This window comes from Pavona decussata, unplaced genomic scaffold, assembly GCF_977016875.1.
Source record: "Pavona decussata unplaced genomic scaffold, jaPavDecu1.1 SCAFFOLD_25, whole genome shotgun sequence".
Lineage (NCBI taxonomy): Eukaryota > Metazoa > Cnidaria > Anthozoa > Scleractinia > Agariciidae > Pavona > Pavona decussata.
Genome location: NW_028145448.1, coordinates 2,417,501 through 2,434,785, shown reverse-complemented (window position 1 = coordinate 2,434,785; position 17,285 = coordinate 2,417,501). Strand labels below are relative to the sequence as shown.

The 17,285-nt window shown below is 37.7% G+C and overlaps 1 protein-coding gene and 1 long non-coding RNA gene across 2 annotated transcripts in view; both read right to left on the bottom strand.

The window, feature by feature from the left end:
* LOC146485774 (uncharacterized) overlaps window positions 1–17,285 on the bottom strand; it is a 108,451-nt gene that overhangs the window by 62,775 nt on the left and 28,391 nt on the right. The gene's annotated exons all lie outside the window — the stretch shown is intronic.
* Window positions 680–17,285, bottom strand: part of LOC146485777 (uncharacterized) — a 20,893-nt gene continuing 4,287 nt past the window's right edge. The window contains exons 3-10 of the mRNA XM_085102922.1: window positions 17,068–17,179; window positions 6,852–6,905; window positions 5,438–5,622; window positions 4,310–4,622; window positions 3,578–3,838; window positions 2,371–2,418; window positions 2,000–2,059; window positions 680–1,333 (exon numbers count right to left, since the gene is read on the bottom strand). Coding sequence (XP_084959048.1) covers window positions 1,227–1,333; window positions 2,000–2,059; window positions 2,371–2,418; window positions 3,578–3,838; window positions 4,310–4,622; window positions 5,438–5,622; window positions 6,852–6,905; window positions 17,068–17,179 — 1,140 coding nt within the window. The 3' untranslated portion in view covers window positions 680–1,226. The remainder of the gene's footprint in view (window positions 1,334–1,999; window positions 2,060–2,370; window positions 2,419–3,577; window positions 3,839–4,309; window positions 4,623–5,437; window positions 5,623–6,851; window positions 6,906–17,067; window positions 17,180–17,285) is intronic.

Here is a 17,285-nt window from a genome sequence, read left to right as displayed (position 1 = left end):
ACTATAAAAGGACCATAAAATGGCTATTGGCAGTCCACGTTTAAAAGCAGTCAGTGACTCTGCTTCCCTTATCGCAGGATCTAATCTGTTCCAGATTTCTGCACTAAAATTAATTGAAGACCAGTGGACCCATTTTTTCTTGGCAGTGGATTTGCGGATATTATTTCTAGACCTGGTATAATAACCGTGAAAATCGCCATTAAATAAGATCGGAACCGTGTGGCAAAAATAGTTATTATGTAACATATATATGAAAACGGCATGATGCTCCATTCTACGGTGCACTAAGGGCTTCAATCCGCGTCTCTTTGGCGCTCCAGATGCAGATGAATGGGCAGAGTGATAGAAATTTCTAGAGATCTACCAGTGTTATGATAAAATTAAAGAGACAATATTATTTTCATCCAAGCGTGTCTATTGAAATTTCTATAGACCTACCAGTGTCATGGTAAAATTTGAGAGACAATATTGTTTTCATCCAAACGTGTCTATAGAAATTTCTATAGATCTACCAATGTTATGGTAAAATTTGAGAGACAATATTATTTTTATCTAATCGTGTCTATAGAAATTTCTATAGATCTACCAGTGTTATGGTAAAATTAAAGAGAATATTATTTTCATCCAAGCCTGTCTATAGAAATTTCTATAGATCTACCAGTGTTATGGTAAAATTAAAGAGACAATATTATTTTCATCCAAGCCTGGCTACAGAAATTTCTATAGATCTACCAGTGTTATGGTAAAATTTAAGAGACACTATTGTTTTTGTCCAAACGTGTCTATAAAAATTTCCATAGATCTACCAGTGTTATGGTAAAATTTAAGAGACAATATTAATTTTATCCAAGCGTGTCTATAGAAATTTCCATAGATCTACCAGTGTTATGGTAAAATTTAAGAGACAATATTAATTTTATCCAAGCGTGTCTATAGAAATTTCCATAGATCTACCAGTGACGTGGGAAAATCAAAAGTACCATGTGATGCTGTAAAATTTGTTATAAACAGGGACTTCTCAGTACTTAGTTGTAATTCGAACGAACGTGTATGTCTGTATCGTCTAAGTAAATTTTCCTTGTTAAATGTGTCCGGTATTTTGGTCAATGATAGATGGTGATCGAGGTGCATAAATAAGCCAATGAAGTGGCAAAGGAACACTTGAGACTGTTGTAGTGACCAAATTAGCCTTACTTTAGAAAATGCGCAGTTAACAAATAACGTGTTCAAAGCAAAAACACAACAGCTGGAATTGCAAAGGCCATGACAACAACCCACAGTGGGGCAAGATTTTCGAAGCTGTTCCTGGAAGGTTCCTTCTCTTTATTGGCACCTGATTTAGGAAATTAAAGAAATGAAATATTGTAAATTTAAAAGAAGCTTACGATGTATCTCAACTTTAAAATAGAATAATTCAAATGAAATCTACTGAGCAGTACTTTCCAGTGGTGCTGTTTGTTATGCCAGGCAAGGTGATTCTAACTTTTGAGTCTGTCAATGAAATCCTAAAGTTTGACCATTCAAAGGAAAGCTACTCAGCAGTATTTCCCTATAGTGCTGTTTATTATGGTTCATCATGATGGTTTATGGTGGTTCTAACTTTTGAGTCTGAGGATGAAATACTCAAGTGTGACCATTCAAATGAAAGCTACTGAGCATTACTTTTCACATGTTTCAGTAGCGCCGTTTTTATACTTATACAAGGTGACTCTAACCTGGAGTCTATGGACGGAATTTCAAAGTGTGACCATTTCGATCAATTCTTCGTTGCTGTTTGTTATATATGCTGTTCAACGGATAAAGTAAATTGCAACATCGTTACACTTGGTAAGACCTTACGTAATAGTCACTTGAAAACGCGCGGCGTAAACTTTGGTCGATTCTCTTCTTGAAATGGTTATTATTACAAAACGAAAGTTCAACATGTTTTTGTTCTATAGTAATTTATTCTTATCTATCTGTCATGTTAATATGTGTGCTCTCAGTGGCACTGTCGTACCTTGTGCGACAGTTGGGTACTCCGTCCGGCAGGTTTCGGTGTCTTTTGTTGACCTTATCTCTTCATAAGATTTTAAAATTATCTGAAGTAAGTTTCATCCTGTCTCTCTTTTTCTAAAATAGTGATTTTTTTTCGCAATGTCAAATTGGGAGAAGCAAACCAAAAGATAGCAACAGTATATGAAGGATAACCGCACGCATATTGTTCTCCATTCACACGGACTATGAGCGATAAAAACGAACAAAACCATTCTATAGTCAAGTGACTACTACATTCTACTTCTTAATTTAAACAATCCTCTGAATCCAATTGATATATTTCTATCTGATATCATCTGTAATATTTGTCTCCTAGTGTTTCGTGATACTTACCTTCTGTCATAGAAGGGGATGGTGCAAGCACTTCAGTCCCAACCGTTGCTGTTAAAACAAATAAAAGTAAAATTAAAATAAAATGTAGTAGCATTTTTACTCGAAAATAACGCAGTTTGCAGAAATTGGTTTTCCAATCCACTAAACCTTTCCTGTTATTAAAGGAATGATATCACTTCCGGAATTAATAGCTATACAGTCAGGTTTAAGTACTCTCACTTCAAGTGCCCATAACCCCCCCCCCCCCCCAAATTTTTTCGCTTAAATAAATCTTTGCACCTGTTCGAAACGCATTGAGCCTTTTTGCGCCTTTTTTCAACCAAATCTTGACTTTTTATAGGCTGTAAAAGTTACGAAATCTAGCCATCATCTCTCCCATGAGCAAGCTAGTGAGGGGCATGGGTCTATTCCTTACTTGACGTCACAAACTGATTTGCATTGTATTAAGTCTTTGTGAAAATGCATGCAAAGGAATAGACCCATGCCCCTAACCAGCTCGGTCATGGGAAAGATGATGGCTAGGATTTCGTAACTTTTACAGCCTATAAAAAGTCAAGATTTAGTTGAAAAAAGGCGCAAAAAGGCTCAATGCGTTTCGAACAGGTGCAAAGATTTATTTAAGCTAAAAAAATTTTCGGGGTTATGGGCACTCTCAGTGAAAGACGGTCTGAGATACCTCCTTATCTTATCTTTTCGGTTGGTGCCGCCACTTTCTGCCTTTGCTAAGCTCTTTCAATTTATAGAGTGTATTTATTTGAAGCAAATTTCATCATTAATGTTTGGTGATGAAGCTGGACATGTCAGTTAAAACAAGATCCGCCCATTTAACAATAGCTTAACCCACGAAAATGACTCGTTCTATTCCTAAGGAAAACGACCGAAAGCAAAAGAAGAAAACTACAATTTTCTTTTCTCATTTCCTTTCCCTGTAAGGTAGTGACGGTAGTGTCAAGTCGTCCTTCAGTTAGCAGTCAATCAGAATGCTCATAGCTGCACAATACTTTAGTTAGAATAATATTAAGACAAATATTGAAATTCCCATCACAAAGGTTTTTGTTTCCCTACGTATTTAGACTTCATGAGTGCAATTTGCGTCTATATTTCTCTTCCTGATGACGTTAAAACAAAATGAGTCATCGGCTGAGCGCAATGCGGCTACCCATCAATCTAGTTTTCTTCATAATGCCTCCATAAGGCTATCACTTACATCGTACAACTGTCACAGAAACGCTGTAAAACGCTGATCCGGCTGGGTTTGATGCTGTGCAAGAATAGTTACCACCATCCTTGCGTTCAATATTCGGAATCAGAAATTCCGTCGTTGTATTGCTGCTCTGGAGTAGTTTCCCATTCTTTGTCCATTTTATGAGCGGTTTAGGGTCACCACCTGCGTTACATAGTAATTTCACATCTTCGCCTTCTTCTGCGTCTACAGTTGCACTTGATCGTCTGATAATTTTGGGTGGAACTGTAAAGTGTCAGTTGATAAAGTAAACAATCGCATTAAAATTTCAAAATCTGTTATTTTCGCTCTGGCTTGGTGTCGCCATGTGTGTATACATAAGTTTGTTTAACTGTGGCTCGTTACATGAAAAATATCAAGCAGTACTTCAGACTGTGGTAGTATCTTTCATGATCTTGTTCTACAAAGAAATAAAATGCTAGCGATGAGGACTTCCCTTGTGGTGCTGTAATCTAAGGGTAATTTGAGCTTTTGAGGTTTCGTTAAATCCAAACGTGTAACGTGAATCCAATTCCCTTCTCCAGAAACAACGGGGAGATAATAATAATAATAATAATAATAATAATAATAATAATAATAATAACATCTTTATTAACATATTTTAAGCTATTTACAAGTTAAAAGTGCTAATTTTAAAAAATATCCAATTTACTTGTTCTAAGGAGTAAACAAACAGCAGTCTGAAGTGAGACTCACCTTGAATGTCGAGTCTTATAGGTCCTTCCCTAAAAACGTCGACATAAACCACCGCTGTGCAGCCGTACGTATGATCTTCGTCTGACCAGGTCACATTTTGTAACACAAATTGCACACTGCATCCGTGTTGGTTGATAGTTTTAGTAACATTCAGCCTAGACGCAAGTCGGTCATTTAATTGAACGCTTTCATCCTTCTTTACTAGTAGGTATCTCTCTTTTATTCTGTCGTTGCCCCCAATAGATCCGTTCAAATTTTGACCAGTCGTCCCTGTTTCCAAATGAAAAATTCCAGTGGAAAGACACGTCGGAGCCTAGGACCCCAAATACAGTGGGTGGAGGTACTACGGTGAATTTTGTATTAGCGTGCTCTGAAAGACAATAGCAAAGGAAAACAGCTAAGGCAAGAGTACGCTACACTTTGAGAAACTTGTGTAAACCATAGATAAGCGGGTAATGTTAATGGTAAATCCGTCAGAAAAATATTGTTTGGTAGTTTTGCGTAGTACTGAGCAAATGAACAAAAGTGACCTGGTAATGTCGATGGCAATTCCGTCACAAAAATGTTGTTTGGCGGTCAAGCACGATCGCTGAAATGAAAGTTAACAACGATTACAGTGTGTACCGCAATTGAAGTCATGTCACAACTGTTTTGTTGTAGGTATAGATAGTCCACTAGCAAAGAACCATGACGACACCTCAATGTTAATTAAGCCGGTCAGGATAAAAACGTCAGTAAACATGCGAGACAAATTTATCTCCAAATAAAACCTTTCTTTTTGATACTTTTAAAGATATAGGAAAAGGCAATTGATATATAGGAAACATTTGACCAAGAGCAAAATAATGCACTTACGGCCCACAGTGACTTTGAACTGAAGAAGACAACAGGAAGTAAAAACTCTCGCTGCTAAGAGAAACTGCATCATGCTTTTAGTTCGCTGATTCAAACGTCGCTGCACGAAGGAAAAAGAAAGAAAGTGAAATTCGAATGTGTCACAATTTGTGTCTGTTGGTGTATGGTAAGGGTGTCCGAATGCGGTTGGCTGCTATTTTGGGAGATCCGCTGCGATGTTTAATGATATTTTATTCCTCTATCTGTTGTCCTCCGTCCACCTTCAAAACCAACTTTTAAAGTGTTCTTATCGGCCCAGATGACATGAAATTCGTCGGATCTGGAAATGTTAGCAGCAGGTACCTTTAAACGAATCTGGAAGCATATAGAACCCTCCAAATTGACAACATTTAGAAGCCATGGCGGCAAAATTTTTAATGCTGGTGACTTGAGAGTTGCAAACTGTCTACCAAACCCCACTGAAGAAAACGTTTAACTTGGAGGATGGTTAAGATAAACTTTGATAAACACTCGTTTAACAGACGTTTGTCCTTATTAAGACTGAAAAGGGGGATGCTTAAACCCATAGAATGGCACTATTTCAAGTTATACGTCGTTTAACTAATTTATAAAAAGCGTTGTGTTATGCAATTGTTTTATTAATGCCAAAGTAAATAGAAAAGATTTTTTTTTTAATTTTCTTTTTGGAAAAAAAAAACTGAAAGACAAACTTCATCACACGAAAGAGTGATGGAGTTTGAAGCTTTTCAATTCAAAGACACTAAGTGCTACATTATTTCATAAGTGGGATAACGTTTGGAGAAGCTAAACAATCCTGTTCTTCAGCATTAAGGACTATTTTTGAGAAGAAAAAAAAAAAGGGGAAAATGGCGAGTGCGAAACCCAAGGTGGGACTTTTAACGACCAATTTTCTTCAGTCAACGCAATTTTCGTTAATGAATCCCTGGTCAGCTCTTCATCTAATTGAACCTAGCAAGCCGACCTTGTCACCCCAAAATTTTTCTATGTGTGACAGATACGAAGTACATCATTCCAGCCTAAGCATGACTATCACAAAGTGCAGCAAGTCTTTAGTTATTGCTGATCAAGCTGTTTATTTCAGAAACTAGCTTGCCTTGCCGAATCAAGGCCAGTCAGAGAATGCGCTTATTAAACCGCAGACCTAGCGTTTTACTTGATTCCAATTGTTTAAATTAACGCTTTCTCTTCGGCACAAAACATCAGCCACTATTAAAGGCAGCAACTCGAGACCAAGACAAATGTTAAGTCATTGCTCCTTGTACAGGAGAGGGCATTTAGTTGCTTTAACTGAAAGCCTTGCTTTCAGTAATAAGAAAGGCAAGAATTGTCGCCAAATCAATCCATCGTTGTGGAATGAACATTTACAGTTTCTCAGATGTAAAGGTGAATATCTTTCATAAGTAAGGAAAATTCAAAATAAACGTCTCCTCAGGAATGACTGCGAGATTTGTAACACCTGAACTCAACCGCCTTAGAAACTACGCACTGATTTGGCAGTAATGGCCGCAAGTTAAGTTCAGTAGAATATAATACGATTTTGAGGAATTGCGCGAGTTCCTTGGTGTATAGTGCACAGGGTAAATCAGCAGAGTTAAACACACTTATAATACTCACAAATAATAAATTGACGGTTAGCATCGCTTGTCTGTATAAGTTAATGACTTACCATTCACTGCTTTTCTAAATAGTTCAACCAGCGTAATTAACAGAAATGACGAATCTGCAAATAAAGAGAAAAATAATAATTATCGCCCATCCAATCAATCCATCGTTGCCGGACATATATTTACAGTTTCTTAAATACACACTCAAGTGAAAGGCCTTACTGGTATTTTTTCTAAACATTCTAGATATAATATTTAGTGAAACACGCATTTAACAATGTTAGCCTGCTTATTAAACAAAACTACACAAATAATAAGTTGAATAGTTTGCATCTCTTGTCTGTATAAGGCAATGACTTACCGTTCACTGCTCAATAATCACGGATCCTTCTTTAATTAAGTTAATTCAGCCAGGAGCGGTAATTAACAGAAATGGACGAATCTGCAAATACGTTATTTGAAGAAAAACAAATAAATAAGTTACTCGTAAAATAATTATCTTGTAACATGCTTTCCGAAATCACACCAGGCGACGCATAACACAAAGTACAAGGGATGGGTTTAAATCTGAGTCTGAGTTTTACACACAATGATTGTGACCAATTTCTACATTTAACAGCTATAAAGAGTTGAGTTAATCCTACAACCGCCAGCTTATTACTTACCAATTGATTAAAAATTCACTTTAAACCAACACTGTCGCCACTCATTAAGTCCAAAACAATTTCGTGGATTATGCCTAACGGAGGCCTCTTTTTATAGAGTACTGCATGGCGGAAGTCTTTGATATTTTTAGGTTGGTTAGAAAGTAATTGAACCCATCACAATTGCATCAGCGCGTACAAAAACAGAAAGATGAATAGGAATATTTTAAGTTGGAGAGTTCTGGATTCCTCGTTTTCGAGTTTAACAACGTGCGCTGTTTTTCATTTTCGAATGTTCTTTTTTGACAATCTCCCGTTTCTGTGGCATGAACAAATCCCTCTCAAAGCACTCTTCATTGTCACATCCAGGCAGCAGCGCATCTCTACATCTCGCGCCTCACTGCGAAATTAACGAAACTTCTTTTATCCATTAATTAACAAAAGGTCTGTTTACAAGGTGAAGGGGTAACGCTTGACGAAAATGTCTGAAGTTTGTGACGACGACTCAAAGTAAATGACTGCTTTGTTACGAGCTTTAAGGTGTTTCATTTTCGACTGTTCAATGCTTTCGGATATTGATTGCTTGAAGTTCTTATTTTCAAGGCTTCGATTTCGTCTGTAGGTTTTGAACCTACAGCGGAAGGCTTGCGTCTTTGTCTTCGATTGCTTCGTTTTCGACAAAATCAGAAGTGCGTCTACTTGTCACCAAAATATCCGGTATTGCAGTTATTGCAGAGATCAAACTTGCGTGCTAATTTAATATTCTTGTGAAAGCTCAGCACAAATAAAAAAATTAGCAGCCTCGTTTCAGTAGTAGCCTTGAAGCTCAAAAGAAAATTTCGGCCACTGTCCGAAATTTACGATTTTCTTTAGTTATAGTTAACACAAATGTCAGTTCGTTCTCGCTGTCAAGGTAGACTACAAAGTAAGTTACACAACTGGTTCATATTTAACTATTTCCTGTTTGTATTGCAGTGAATTATAGCTATCTAGCAACGATGCTGAGCAGTTTGATATTCTTCACTTCCCTTAAAATAACATGAACTCTTGCCTGACTAAGTTGACTACCATACGAGGAATTAACGTCGAACGCAAATATAAAAAATAAAAATAAATTGCTGTGATGTATGTTCAAGGCAGTGCCTGCCATAGTAAGTAACTGGATGGGAGGGGTGGGGGATGTTGGCACCTTCACATACCTCGTAAATGGTACATAACGAAAGTGTTTTGAGTGTTGTCACCTACAATCTTGGACGGAATAAAAAAAGAAATTATGTTGGAAATGAGATGATTATAGCCAACTCGACGCTACGCAGCTCGCGGGCTATCTATCATTTTTATTACAGTACTCCACATATTGTAACAATGCCCAAATATGGTCATCCTACACTAAATATTCGTCATCCGTAGTCAACAGATATCCTGCAATATATAGTCGAAGCACTCGTAAGCGACCACCTCGGGAATTGGAAAAAGTGGTCGTAACTAGAGCTGGTCGCTTACGAGAAAGCAGTTTAGATGTTAGTTTTCTTACGTTTGGGGGTTAGGGATTCTTACATTTGGGGGTTAATTTTCTTACGTTTGGGGCTTAGTAAACCTTACGTTTGGGGAAAAGGGAATCTTACGTTTGGGGGAGACTTTTCTTACGTTTTAGGGTTTGTAATTCTTACGTTTGGGGTTAGTTTTCTTACGTTTGAGGGTGAGGGATTTTTACGTTTGGGGGTTAATTTTCTTACGTTTGCGGGGTTAGTAATTCTTACGTTTGGGGGTTCAATTTCTTACGTTTAAGAGTTAGGGATTCTTACGTTTTGGGGTTAGCATTCTTACGTTTGGGGGTTAGTCTTATTACGTTTGCGGGTTAGGGATTCTTACATTTGAAGGTTAGTTTTCGTACGTTTGGGAGTTAGTAACTCTTACGTTTGGGAGGTAGTTTTCTTAAGTTTGGGGGTTAGTAATCCTTACGTTCAGGGGTTAGTTTTCTTACGTTTGGGGGTTAGGGATTCTTACGTTTGGGGGTTAGTTTTGTTACGATTGGGGGTTGTTTTTCTTACGTTTAGGGGTTAGGGATTCCTGCGTTTAAGGGTTAGCTTTTTTACGTTTAAGGGTTAGTAATTCTTACGTTTGGGGGTTAGTTTTCTTACGTTTGGGGGTTGTTTTTCTTACGTTTAGGGGTTAGGGATTCCTGCGTTTGAGGGTTAGCTTTTTTACGTTTAAGGGTTAGTAATTCTTACGTTTGGGGGTTAGTTTTCTTACGTTGGGGGGTTAGGGGTTAGTAATTCTTACGTTTGGGGTTAGTTTTTTTACGTTTGGGGGTTAAGAATTATTACGTTTGGAGGTTAGTTTTGTTACGTTTGGGGGTTAGTAATTTTTACGTTTGGGGGTTAAGGATTCTTACGTTTAAGGGTTAGTTTTCTTACGTTTAGGGGTTAATTTTCCTACGTTAAGGGGTTAAGGGTTCATACCTTCGGGAGGTCGTTTTCTTACGTTTAGGGGTAAGTAATTCTTACGTTTGGGGGTTAGTTTTCTTGCGTTTGGGAGTTAGGGAATTTTACGTTTTGGGGTTAATTTTCTTACGTTTGGGGGTTAGTAATTCTTACGTTTAGAGGTTAATCTTCTTACGTTTGGTGGTTAGGGATTCTTATTTTTGGGGGCTAGTTTTCTTACGTTTTGGGTTAGGGATTCTTACCTTTTGGGGGTTATTTGTCTTACGTTTGGGGGTAAATTAATCTTAAGTTTGGAGGTTAGTTTTCTTAGGTTGAGGGGTTAAGGATTCTTTTATTTGGGGGTTAGTTTTCTTTCGTTTGGGGGCTAGTAAACCTTACGTTTGGGGGTTAGTTTTCTTACGTTTTAAAGTTAAGAATTCTTACGTTTGGGGTTAGTTTTCTTACGTTTGGGGGTTAAGGATTCTTAGGTTTTGGGGTTAGTTTTCTTACGTTGGGGGGTTAATAATTCTTACGTTTGGGGGTTAGTTTTCTAACGTTTAAGGGTTAGGGGTTCTTACGTTTTGGGGTTAGTTTTCTTACGTTTGGGGGTTAGTAAGTCTTACGTGTTGGGGTTAGTTTTCATACGTTTGGGAGTTTAAAATTCATACGTTTGGGGGTTAGTTTTCTTACGTTTGAAGGTTAGTTTTTGTACGTTTGAGGGCTAGTAACTCTTACGTTTGGGAGTTAGCTAGTTTTCTTCATTTGGGGGTTAGTAATTCTTACGTTTCGAGGTTAGTTTTCCTACATTTGGGGGTTAAGGATTCCTACGTTTGGGGGTTAGTTTTCTTACATTTGGGGGTTAATCTTCTTACGTTTGGGGGTTAGGGGTTAGTAATTCTTACGTTTGGGGTTAGTTTTTTTATGTTTGGGGGTTAGGGATTCTTACGTTTGGTGGTTAGTTTTCTTAAGTTTAAAGGTTATTAATTCTTACCTTTGAAGGTTAGTCTTCATACGTTATGGGGTTAGGGATTCTTACGTTTGGTTGTTAGTTTTCTTACGTTTGAGGGTTAGTTTTGTTACGTTTAGGGGTTATGGATTCTTACGTTTGGACGTTAGTTTTCTTACGTTTGTAGGTAATTAATTCTTACGTTTGGGGGTTAGTTTTCTTACGTTTGGAGGTTAGGGATTCCTACCTTTAAGGGTTAGTTTTTTCACGTTTGGGAGTTAGTTTTCTCGCGTTTAGAGGTTAAGAATTCCCACGTTTGGGGGTTCATTTTCTTACGTTTTGGGGGTTAGTAATTCTTACGTTTGGAGCTTAATTTTCCTAAGTTTGGTGGTTAGGGATTCTTAATTTTGGGAGTTAGTTTTCTTAAGTTGGAAGTTAAAGATTCTTACCTTTTGGGGGTTCGTTTTTTACATTTGGAGGTTAGTTTTCTTACGTTTGGGGGCTAGGGATTCTTACATTTGGGGGTTAGTAAACCTTACGTTGGAGGGTTCGTTTTCTTACGTTTGGTGGTTAGGGAATGTTACGTTAGGGGGTTAGTTTCTAACGTTTTAAGGTCAGGAATGTTTACGTTTGCGATTAGTTTTCTTACGTTTGGGGGTTGGGGATTCCTACGTTTTGGAGTTAGTTTTCTTACGTTTGGGGGTTAGTAATTCTTACGTTTTGGGAATTAGGTTTCTTACGTTTAAGGGTTAGATTTCGTACATTTGGGTATAGTAACTGTTACGTTTGGAAGTTAGTTTTCTTACGTTTTGGGATTAGTATTTCTTACGTTTGGTGGTTAGGGATTGTAACGTTGGGAGGTTAGTTTTCGTAGGTTTGGAGGTTAGTTTTCTTACGTTTAGGCGTTAGTTTTCTTACGTTTTGGTGTTGGGGATTCTTACGTTTGGCTATTAGTTTTCTTACGTTTGGGGTTAAGGATTTCCATGTTTGAGGGTTCGTTTTCTTACGTTTGGGGGTTAGTATTTCTTACGTTTGGGGATTAATTTTTTTAAGGTTTGGGGGTTAGTAATTCTTACGTTTAGAGGTTAGTTTTCTTATGTTTGGTGGTTAAGGATTCTTAATTTTGGGGTTAGTTTTCTTACGTTTGAAGTTAAAGATTCTTACCTTTTGGGGGTTAGTTTTTTTACGTTTTTGGGTTAGTATTCTTACGTTTGGGGGTTAGTTTTCTTACGGTTGGGGGTTAGAGATCCTTACGTTTAGGGGTTAGAGATTCTTACGTTTGGTGGTTAGTTTTCTTAGGTTTAAGGGTTACTAATTTTAACCTTTTGAGGTTAGTTTTCATACGTTTTGGGGTTAGGGATTTTTACGTTTGGTTGTTAGTTTTCTTACCTCTGGGGATTAGTATTTTTTACGTTTGGGGGTTGGGGATTCTTACGTTTGGAGGTTAGCCTTCTTACGTTTGTAGGTAACTATTTGTTACGTTTCGGGGTTAGTTTTCTTACGCTTGGAGGTTAGGGATTCCTACCTTTAGGGGTTAGTTTTCTAAATTTTGGGGGTTAGTGTTCTTACCTATTGGGGTTACAGATTCTTACGTTTGGAGCTTAGTTTTGTTACGTTTGGGGGCTAGTCCTTTTTACATTTGGGGGTTAGTTTTCTTACGTTTTGGGGTTAAGGATTCTTACGTTTAGTGGTCAGTTTTCTCACGTTTGGGTGTTAGTAATTGTTACGTATAGAGGTTAGTTTTCTTACTTTTAGGGGTTGAGGATTCGTACCTTTGAGGTTAGTTTTCTTACGTTTAGGGGTTAGGGATTCTTACGTTTAGGGGTTAGTTTTCTTACTTTTTGGGGTTAAGGATTCCTACGCTTGGGGGTTCGTTTTCGTACGTTTGGGGGTTAGTAATTCTTACGTAAGGGGTTAGTAATTCTTACGTTTGGGGGTTAGTTTTCTTACGTTTAAAGGTTAATTTTAGTACGTTTGGGCGTTAGTAACTCTTACGTTTAAGAGTTAGGTTTGTTACGTTTTGGGGTTAGTAATTCTTACGTTTAGGGGTTAGTTTTCTTACGTTTAGGGATTAGGGATTCCTACGTTGGTTGTTAGTTTTCTTACGTTTGAGGATTCGTAATTCTTACGTTGGGGATTAGTTTTGTTACGTTTGGGGGTTAGGGATTTTTACGTTTGGATGTTAGTTTTCTTACGTTTGAGGGTTAGTAATTTTTAGGTTTCGAAGTTAGTTTTCTTACGTTTGGAGGTTAGGGATTTTTACGTTTATGGGTTAAAGTTCTTACGTTTAAGTAATTCCTTCGTTTGGGGGTTAGTTTTCTTACGTTTGGGGGTTAGTAATTCTTACGTTTTGGGGTTAGTTTTCTTACGTTTAGGGGTTAGAGATTCTTACGTTTTGGGGTTAGTTTTATTTACGTTTGGGGGTTAGTAATTCTTATGTTTATGGGGTTAAGGGTTAGTAATTCTTACGTTTGGGGTGAGGTTTCCTTCGTTTGGGGGTTAGGGATTCTTAGGTTTGGATGTTAGTTTTCTTACCTTTGAGGGTTAGTAATTTTTAGGTTTCGGGGTAAGTTTTCTTACGTTTGGAGGTTATGGATTCTTACGTTTAGGGCTTAGTTTTCTTACGTTTCGGGGGTAGTGATACTTACGTTTGAGGGTTAGTTTTCTTACGTTTGGGGGTTAGGTTTATTACTTTTTGGGGTAAGTAATTCTTACTTTTGGGGGTTAGTTTTCTTACGTTTGGTGGTTAGGGTTTTTTACGTTTAGGGCTTAGTTTTTTTACATTTGGGGGTTAGTAATTCGTACGTTTGGGGGTTAGTTTTCTTACATTTGGGGGTTAGTAATTCTTACGTTGTTGAGTTAGTGATCTTACGTTTGGGGTTAGTTTTCTTGCGTTTGGGAGATACTAATTTTTACGTGTGAGGGTTAGTTTTTTTACGTTTAGGGGTTAGGGATTCCTACGTTTGGGGGTTAGTCTTTTTACGTCTGGGGGTTTGTAATTCTTATGTTTAGGGGTTAGGGGTTAGTAATTCTTACGTTTGGGGGTTAGGGATTTTTACGTTTGGATGTTAGTTTTCGTACGTTTGTTGGTTTGTAATTTTTACGTTTTGGGGTTAGTTTTCCTACGTTTCGAGGTTAGGGATTCTTACGATTAGGGGTTAAAGTTCCTACATTTGTGGGTTAGTAATTCGTACGTTTAATGGTTAGTTTTCTTACTTTTGGGGGTTAGGAATTCTTACGTTTGGGGGTTAGTTTTGTTACGTTTGGGGATTAGTTTTCTTTCGTTTGGAGGTTAGGGATTCTTACGTTTAGGGGTTACTTTTCTTACGTTTGGCAGTTAGTAATACTTACGTTTGAGGGTTAGTTTTCTTACGTTTGGGGGTTAGGTTTATTACTTTTTGGGGTAAGTAATTCTTACTTTTGGGGGTTAGTTTTCTTACGTTTGGTGGTTAGGGTTTTTTACGTTTAGGGGTTAGTTTTTTTACATTTGGGGGTTAGTAATTCGTACGTTTGGGGGTTAGTTTTCTTACATTTGGGGGTTAGTAATTTTTACGTTGTTGAGTTAGTGATCTTACGTTTGGGGTTAGTTTTCTTGCGTTTGGGAGATACTAATTTTTACGTGTGAGGGTTAGTTTTTTTACGTTTAGGGGTTAGGGATTCCTACGTTTGGGGGTTACTTTTCTTACGTTTGGCAGTTAGTAATACTTACGTTTGAGGGTTAGTTTTCTTACGTTTGGGGGTTAGTTTTATTACTTTTTGGGGTTAGTTATTCTTACTTTTGGGGGTTAGTTTTCTTACGTTTGGGGGTTAGTTTTCTTACTTTTTAGGGTTAGTAATTCCTTCTTTTGGGGGTTAGTTTTCTTACGTTTGGGGGTTAGGGTCTCTTACGTTTGGGGTTAAAAATTCTTACGTTTAGGGGTTAGTGATCTTAAGTTTAGGAGCTAGGGATTCTTACGTTTGGGAGTTAGTAATTCTTACGTTGTTGAGTTAGTGATCTTACGTTTGGGGTTAGTTTTCTTGCGTTTGGGAGATACTAATTTTTACGTGTGAGGGTTAGTTTTTTTACGTTTAGGGGTTAGGGATTCCTACGTTTGGGGGTTAGTTTTTTTACGTCTGGGGGTTTGTAATTCTTATGTTTAGGGGTTAGGGGTTAGTAATTCTTACGTTTGGGGGTAAGCTTTCTTACGTTTGATGGTTAGTATTTCTTACCTTTAGGGGTTAGGGATTGTTACGTTTGTGGGTTATAGTTATCTTTCGTTTGGGGGTTAGTATTTCTTACTTTTGGGGGTTAGTTTTCTTCCCTTTGGGGTTAGGGATTCTTACGGTTGGTGGTTAGTTTTCTTGCGTTTGGGTGTCAGGAATTCTTACGTTTGGGGGTTATATTTCTTACGTTTGGTGATTAGTGTTCTTGCGTTTGGCGGTTAGTAATTCTTACGTTTGGGGGTTAGATTTCTTACGTTTGGAAGTCAGGAATTCTTACGTTTAAGGGCTAGTTGTGTTACGTTTGGGGGTTAGTTTTCTTACGTTTGGGGGTTAGTTTTTTTACGTTAAGTGGTTAGGGATTCCTACGTTTGGAGGATAGTTTTTTTACATTTGGGGGTTAATAATTATTACGTTTGGTGGTTAGTTTTCTTACGTTTTGGGGTTAGTTATTTTTACGTTTGGGGGTTAGTTTTTTTTTGCGTTTGGGGTTTAGTAATTCTTACGTTTATGGGTTAGATTTCTTACGCTTGGAGGGCAGTAATTCTTACGTTTGGGGGTTAGTTTTCTCACGTTTGGGGGTCAGGAATTCTTACGTTTGGAGGTTAGTTTTCTCATAAACCGTTTCGAATTTTAGATTTGATATCTTCATCTAAGAGCATTTTTAGGCAGTGCCATATTACTGTAAAAATGATCACGAAGAGTATAGTTTTATTAAAGAGTTGCCGTAATACATATCAGAATCTTTGAGTGGTCGCAAACCACAACAAAACTTAACAACAACTAATCAATTGAAACAAACAAACAAAAAAAAAACGACAGCATCCACCACTACAATCTCCCGATAATGGATGGTGATGAACAAATCCCTTTCTAGGGCCTTTTTGGTCCTGCAGGTGCGTCAGAAATTCCTTCACGGTAGATAACACAGAGCCATCCAAATCTGATTGGATAACTTATTATTGCAGTACACGCAGTTATCGTCAAACGCGTTATTGCTGATTACTTTTATTTATTAACACTTTTAGAATTGTAAATTGGCTTTGCTTAAAACGCTTTTTACAAGAAAGATGTAATAAATAAATGAGAAACGGTCGCCCTTGCGTGTGCTAGGAAAAAAATTAAGTGTTGTACGGGATTCAAACCCACCATGTAAATTCAAAAGATCCTTTGCTTTCCCCAAATTGGAGCCATTTCTGTGAGCGTATGCAAATACAGTGCTATACAAAAAGATGTTTAAATTTTATTCATTTATTTTTTAATTAATCAATTAATTTATTTATTTCACTGTATTTATACACGGGTAAAACATCAGGACTTAAAATGAATAGCAGTTGTTGTTGGTCTCATTTTTTTCAGCGAAGGCCCACACTCATAATCGTCTAATTCAGCCGGTTGGGATCATAACCGTTGACGTTTGAGGCAACACCCCGGAAATTTACATGAAAAGACGCGGTCCGGAACCAATCCGAGGCCCTGTCAAAGCGCCAACGTTCACAACCCTTGAAACAGCCAGAGTACCCGGAAACGAAGAGGCCGGAGTAGAAAGAATTATCACAGATTAACATCTGGTAGGAGTGATTGCTGTTCGCGGCTCCCATGCCATCCTATAGTCCATAAGTGCCAGCGGAATTCCCATAGTGAGCTGCGGCCGTGATGGGCACTTCGTTGCACCGTTTAAAGTAGGCCTTGTCTCCAGTTTGGTGATCAATGAAGATTATTTCAAGAAACTGTAACGATAAAAAGAACAACAACAAAAGTTTTTAATTCAAACGACTCTAGATCTGAGAGTGATGACACAGCGAGTGCCACGGGCAAAAAAAATGGAGATCCGAGTGCTCCTATCAGGAGATCAACCTAAGACCTTCCGATTACTACCACTGAGCTACAGGAGACTCGTGGAAGCTAAGACCATTAAACTAGGTTCATGGGACAAACTCGCGATATCTGTTTTTAACCAGATTAAGTTACAACTAGCGCGTTTAATAATTAAGGTTGCACTCGGCAGCGGTAGCAGTATGAATGTTTTGCTTTAAGTATTGATTGGTTCATTTCGCCGACTTACTTTCGCAGTTTTTCCCTCTGTATCCCACGGGACATGCGCAGTGATAGTCGTTGTCTTCGTACTTGGCCACACAAGTTGCATTGTTCAAACAAGGATTCTTGGAGCAAGGAGTCTGGACGGAAAATTAGAACAAGATATTTAAAATAATGCAATATCAGACGAATTTTCGTTCTGAACAAAAATTTAAAATTTTCTCTGTAAAACAGATCAAGATCTTT